At 43.4% G+C, this 6,996-nt stretch overlaps 1 protein-coding gene across 1 annotated transcript in view; it reads right to left on the bottom strand.

The window, feature by feature from the left end:
- Positions 1–4,322: 4,322 nt before the first annotated feature.
- The window catches only part of LOC109463265 (transmembrane protein 186-like), a gene marked incomplete at its 5' end in the record, with an annotated part of 3,270 nt that continues 596 nt past the window's right edge, over positions 4,323–6,996 (bottom strand). Inside the window, one exon of the mRNA XM_019760005.1 lies at positions 4,323–5,106. Within this exon, the coding sequence (XP_019615564.1) occupies positions 5,049–5,106 (58 nt within the window). The remainder of the gene's footprint in view (positions 5,107–6,996) is intronic.

The following is a 6,996-nucleotide window of genomic DNA, read 5'->3' as shown; positions in this document are numbered from 1 at the left end:
TCCTTTAGAATGATCTGTGTCTAAGAAACCGTCAGGAGTGCGCGTTTGCCCCACTTATTCCCACAAACGGTACAGGTGCACGTAGTCAAATTAAAAAGGCGTTCCTTCTCTACTGAAAAGAACGTCCGTTAAATACGCCAGGGGTTACCCGCGATTGTTTGACAGGGCACTTCTAATATGAAAGCACCCCATACACGGGGACTATAAGTAGTCCTTCTTATGGTCAAGAACAGTTTGGTCCCTTCAGCTCCGATGTCATGGTCCTGGCGTTATTTGGGCCCAAACAAAGGATACCAGCAGCTGGTAGTGGGAGATGGGGAGGGGGGCGGCGGTTATTTTGTGGTCCATTGTGTCCACGTGAAGGTGAACAGCCCAGGTGGCCATGGCGTTGGTGACGTCTCATTAAGGCCTCTTGATGGAAGAGAAAATTGGTGCTAGGAGACCACCACCGGTCTTTTATCTGAGCTTCCTTTCAGAAGGAAACACAATTTCATCACAGAGGCTCTTGAACATCACAAGGTCGCAGTAAACATACGTTTGTGATCTAGGCTTTTTTTGTTCAACAAACGCGGGGACGTGCTTGATATGTTGTTAACACTGTGTGTGTGAATTCGAAACTGGTAACTTTGTGTCGGAAACTGCGAAGGACATTCCCTCTCTGTTTCATATAATCTACAAAAACGACTACATTTTAAGCCGTTTCCTCACTGTCACTGCCTCCTTTTTCTTAGAAAACCCAATATCATCTGCCTTTTGGATTACAGTACGTAGGTGGGACAGGTCCTATATTGGAGTGCAAATTCCATAAGTGAGATACAACCTTGACATATAATATATTTGCCTAGGTTCAAATGAAAATCATGATTGGAGACACATCACGCCACTTGTTGTTCTTCGTTTTACAACTTAGTAGAAGTAGGAAGTTGTCGATTCAGTTATAAGCTATCAACTTGAGAGTCCTCTACATGAGCCGACCTATATATCTGTGCTTGGATAGTAAAGATGGTTTATTGGTCAGGACAGGATTTGTAGCAAGCTTGCTTCAGGGTGAACATTCATTCAAACGTATATATCTGTACATGTGTCTGACCTACGGTATCTGATAAAGGTCGAACCACAAGTCATCCTAGGGGGTCGTCACAAGATTTTTTTGGCGAGTATCTATTTTTCTTCCTAAATTATAAAATGCCGTACAAGTACTTTCGTTACTTTATTTTGTGTACATTTGTCGACACCTGTCATTGAGTATTTCAATCTTCCACGTACTAGAATAACGTAACCTGGGATAGGAGCTGCTAGAGGCTTGCTCCAAGGCTTCAGGTCAGCCGACAATGCTAAGCGATGTAGTATGTGGATGGAAAACTGAGGAAGATTCTGGACAGTCGTGACATTCCGGGCAAGGCCTGGAACATTCCCCGCGTACACAGAATGTCTCCTACGACTCCCTGTCAGTACCAATGTAATAGCGAGCCATGTCGAGGGGTTAGCGGATCTCTCTCAATGCACTTCAATAGTGAGTCCAAAACAATCCCCCTCGCAAGCAACAATATCCTTGAAGGCAATAGCTCTACTGAAACAATCCCGGACTTACAGGCCATCTGGCACGCAACAAGTTAAGATATAAGACGTCACTGTACACGTCTTATCTGGTGAGGCATGCCAGACCCCCATTTCGGTGCCACAGTCCGTTAAACCTACGTTCATCACTCCGTCACCTCGGCTATCGGCGCACGGGCACGCCGAACTTCAGCTTAATTTGAGCCACTTGGTGCTTATCTAAAGAGAAACGATAATAACGTGTGCGAACGTTCTAATCATCACGTTTGTCGTCAGTCAGAGAAGACAAACAGACGACTTTGGCCACCTTCTTTCAGGGATAAATGCTGAAATCATATGTTCAAAGAGTCACATATTCCTTACTAGTGTCGTAAGGTGTTCCTTGCTGGGCGTCCCTTTCTTAAAGTTTCTTTCTGTTCCTGTGTTTATTGAGCTATCCTTACAGTTTACTCTTTAAAAAAATAGCGGAACTGTTTTTTTCCAATATGACAAAATCAGCCCCCCCCCCCGGACATATCTCTGTTTTGACTGTACCGTAGTGTACGTGTCCTATCTTCACATGTCAACCTGTTTGTATCATGTGTCAGCATCTTCTCAGACTTTGGATCGCTTCGCCTGTACGAACTTTCCCATCTATTGAACCATATTACACTGAAATATTTGTCCACAAACAACATGATTTTGTACTCATTCTTAGAAGAAATAGTTTTGTTATTAAAGATTCCTCGGAAAGGAACATCACAAAAGTGTAAGTTGTTTGCTCAACAAATTCCGCATGAATTCTCCCATTGTCTACCATCTGTCGTTAACCGGGTCTGACAGGGCTCTATGGCCGTTCCAAGATTGAACAGTAACAAGGATTACAAAAATAAACGAACTGTCGTTCCTTGAGAGTGCCTCCCTTTTATTTCTTCGTGTGTGTCACGAATGTGAAGCGGGTTCTTAATCCTCCCTGTCACTTTGTTTACTGTGCTGCACTTGAACGATAGCCGAGAGAAAGCTGGAGAAAATTTATGTCTCGGGGAAGGTTCATTGTTTCAGTAAACCGTAACCATTGTCCACTTGACCTCCGTCATATCTTTCCAGGTGACAGACACCCTGGTAACAAGATTGGTGTCCCGTTCCCAGGGTGATCAGTGGGCCGTTTTGTTTTTCAGTCCACTACAAAAACTAAGACACGTCTTGTGAAGTATAAACAAGACCGTGGACAGTTTGGTGTTAGGGAAACACTGGCGACGAGACGGACGAGTAATTGTCACACGCTCACGCTATGCTACTAAGTAAAATGGCAGTGACAGTCGACAGCGACATATTTTCTTCTATTGAGGTTTTCTTTTTTCGTTGTTTGCACAAAACACAATTATGATGATGAGTGATGACGACGATGGCCATCGCCCGTCTTCTCTATACCTCCTTGTTCAAAGTATCTGCTTGTGCTTGAATTACCAAGGACAGTATAAATAATGTCCTTGGTTTCACAGAAGCCTTTTTACAAAATAGTTCTTGACAAGGCATTTCGCTGAGCATATTCACAAACATATATTGATGTCAAGCTCATTTCGTAATGTTATATATCATAAATCTTGTTGTCTGATACAGCGAATCAAAACTTGATTCCCATAAACGACTCTCCAACTTGCAGCTGAGGGTCGACTATCAGAAAGAGCGTTGTAATCACATCTCGAATGTAATGATCGATCTCACTCTCCAACCTCTGCTTGGTCTGCTTGCATATAACCAGTAATATCATAAATATATGCCTGCTCAGCAAACTGCTTTGGCTCAGAGTTGATTCAACGGAACGTCCTCTGGGGCATTGACGTCATCTAGACATAAACAGCTCTACGCTGGCTGGTTGACTCGAATCTACATTTTGTAATCTTGAGCGTCGACTCATTTGTGATCAGTGAAGTAGAAATATATCTAAGAATAGACAAATGAAGCCCATACTTTTCCCACAAGAGAGATTATGCACTGCTGCGTCACAGAGCTGGTAAACCTCTGTAAAGTTACTAAGAATGCTGTATAGTCCCTAGAAGTTTTTTGGATCCATAGGGACTACTACTAGTATTCTACGTACCATTTCCAATGTGGAGTTGACAATACCATATCAACTTTTCCATTTATATCTGTCTTGTGGCACGGTGGCCTATTGTCAATGGTGGTGTTGGGGGGGGGGGGGTTAGCGATTACGAATTACACAAAATTTTCGTCGCCGATTACGATTTACGTTCATTTTTAGGGAGGCTGCCTTCGGATTAAACTTGGCTTGATTACGCCTTACGAAAAAGGGCATGCAGGCCCCCACCTGTGTCATCTGCCTGGCCTAACCATCGCTACAACCTGAGTCTCAGCGTGACAAACAAGATAAATGTATATGCTTCATTGCTTGACAGTTCGAAATATGACTATGCCGTGTATGCGGGGGCGTGTGTACTGGTCGTGTGTACTGGATTACTGGCGGACGTTCCGATCTGATCCGATCCGGGTGTGGAGGCCGCCTGCGCCAGACATGTGGGCGCTCTTTTATTTGCAAAATCTCCGTAGATCCTAGATCAGTAGATGAAACAATGACATCTCTCTGTCTCAAGTCACTTTCTTTCTCTTTCTAACGACGTTTATTTTTTATGAAAAAGCTAATTAAAAAATGCCCAGCAAATGGGAATATTGGCTATTAGAGCCGGTCGTGGGAAAAACTTTATGCGTTTGACGTACCATCACACTTCGGTAGGTGGCGTAAGTGACAGGTGCAACTGTGACCAGTCGTGTGGCCTCTTTAAGACTACTTCTTGCTACCTATTTGCTCAAAAGAGGTCAATTCAAAATAGAGTACTTAAGGATAACCTTGGTAAGACTTAGGTTCCTTTGAAAATTTGACTGGTAAACTATTTTGTATGGTCTGAAAACCAGTCTCTTTCTCTGCAATTCTGTTTTATGACCTTATAAGCTTAGCAGGATAATGCCTGGAATTTTGATATTGCATTTGTGTATGTATGTGTTGTGATTAAATACTTTTCAGTTGATTTGCACCATGTTCTGGAATTGCTTCTAGAAGATCTCTTGATGATGTGTTAATGGCAATGGAAGCAATGATATAAATGTTGAATAATGCAAGACAAAGATTGGACAGGCTAGCAGTGCCTTATTTATCGCCCATTGATGACCATATCAAACAATAATGGTAATAGTACAGCATTGACCAGTATCAAAAACCTTCAAGATTGTAAGCACTGTTACACCTGTGCAGTTTATGTAAGTGCATGTATTGTCAAGCTTCACACAGAGTTTCTTGGTTACGTATCATATGTATATACAGCATTTTTGATTACCTATTTTTCTGATTAATGTAACTTACAACATTCAGACATAACTTGCTAGTTCATCTAGGCAAAGGTGACCTGGCAGTACTTAAGGGTGGTAACAGGTGCAGTGAAGATTATCGCAAATGGACAGAAGATTTATAACATGTTTAACAAAAACAGTGAATAGCATCACTCCAAATGACCCAAGACTTTACCCAACTTTTCCTTGTCAGCAATCTGACCAAACCTTAAGGTGTAATACATGATTAGACTGGAGTCGTACAGCTTAAACTTCCTAAACACCTCCCCTTGCCTGTCCCCTGTTTCTGTCATCGGTACGACATTGCTGACATCAACGTACATCTCCTCTCGCCGTCCCCAGAAGTTGAGGTGCGACAGTCTGACCGTGTCTCCTGATTGGTTGATACTGATGAAACCGATGAATTTTCTCAGGTAGTTGCTCATTACGTACAGCATGACTGTTGAGAAGATTCCAAAACCGATGACGGTGTTTGCTGTGGTCCACGATGCGTCGCCTTCCACGGCCATGGTGACAGTTATGGGGACCATGAACACCATCAGCGTGGTCTGTGCGATTTTGAAACGCGAGATGGCCGCCAGGAGTCGCATGTGTGGGTAACGGTAGACGACGTCATACTCCTCGTTTTTCTTGCCGCTGTTCTTCCTTCGAGGAACATTTAAGTTGAAGTTCTTGACGAGGCATGTTGACGAGGGATTTAACACTCCAGTTTGCCAACTTCTGTTTTGAAGGTTTTGGAATCGGAAAGAGTTTGGTTTTCTACACACCAAAGCTATAGAATGGTATCTGCACAAGTTAGCAGTGTTCTGTGACAGAAATCTAGTAAGACCAATATGGTTGGTCCTCTTCAGAACAGACCTAACCAATGGTAATGCTGATAGCATAATTGTGAAGCTGTTGAATCCTGAGTACACTGATACAGATACCTGCAACAGAAAAAAAAAGACAAATCATAATAATTATATTGTCAATAGAAAATTTCTTGTATAGTCTTGCCCTAAGCTAAGGAGACTTCATTCTTCCAAGACCTAGACGTCCTTACTTCAAATTGAACTTGTATCTTTCCTCACGCATACTAGTTGATCCGAGGACATTTATATTTTAGGATTTGGCTAGCTCATCACAGTTTTCGCCTTGCACCATAATTCTGCCCCCCTCCCCACTCTAACATGTTTAGCTCTCCATTTCCCCAAGGCAGAAAGACATCTCTGCAATACCTACACACTTCACTGTGACATTGAACAGTACGGCTGAGATTCAGTTCGATAGGAATATCGAAGTAAACTCCGCTATCTTTGTAAAAAAAAAACTGAGGATATGTCGTGTCCTTCCGAAAAAACACATGTGTGGGACCTTTGACCTGACGTATCCCGTGAAGCAGTGCGGTACACAAAATGGCGGCAAACGGCATGGAGGAAGATTTTGACGACGGAGAACAGCCAGAAATCACGGTAACGCCTGCTTTCTCATTCATTTTAAGACTCTTGTTATCTTCCATGATACATAGAGACGATATCGCAGTGTTACTGAGGTCAACGTGAGTCCACAGCGTTCTTGTGACCACTTCCCACCGGCCATCCGGGCCAGTCCAAGTCTAGTCTGCGTGCAACTTTCGATGATTAGTTTTTGCCTGTGGCTATTGACAGGATCGTCCTGTCAATAGCAGAAAATATTGCACTGCTGACAGGATCATCCTGTCAATAGCAGAAAATATTGCACTGCTGACAGGATCGTCCTGTCAATAGCAGAATAATTTGCACTGTTGACAGGATTTTTCCTGTCAGCAGTGCAAATTATTCTACTATTGACAGGATCGATAAGATTTTGGTATTTTTATTTCATACTGGAAATTTTGGGGTGGGCGCTGTAGGTCTTATGTAGGTGTTATTATGTATGCTATTAGGCCATTTTTTACGATCCTGCGCTGCGGCCCCTGCAGATCGTCGTGCTTACATTGATCCCCCGCTCGGTAGCGCGCGCCTGGCCTCCCGTAAGCAATGCGGCGACAGTAAGCGCTAGCCATTACAGCCCAGGCCTGTTACAGCCGGCGCCGCGGGAATGACACAGCGGTCCACCGGCGGGTACCCGTCGGGCTAG

This window comes from Branchiostoma belcheri, unplaced genomic scaffold (genome assembly GCF_001625305.1).
Source record: "Branchiostoma belcheri isolate BF01 breed outbred unplaced genomic scaffold, Haploidv18h27 scaffold124, whole genome shotgun sequence".
Lineage (NCBI taxonomy): Eukaryota > Metazoa > Chordata > Leptocardii > Amphioxiformes > Branchiostomatidae > Branchiostoma > Branchiostoma belcheri.
The sequence above is the reverse complement of the archived record's forward strand: the minus strand, read 5'-3'. Positions and strand labels throughout refer to the sequence as shown.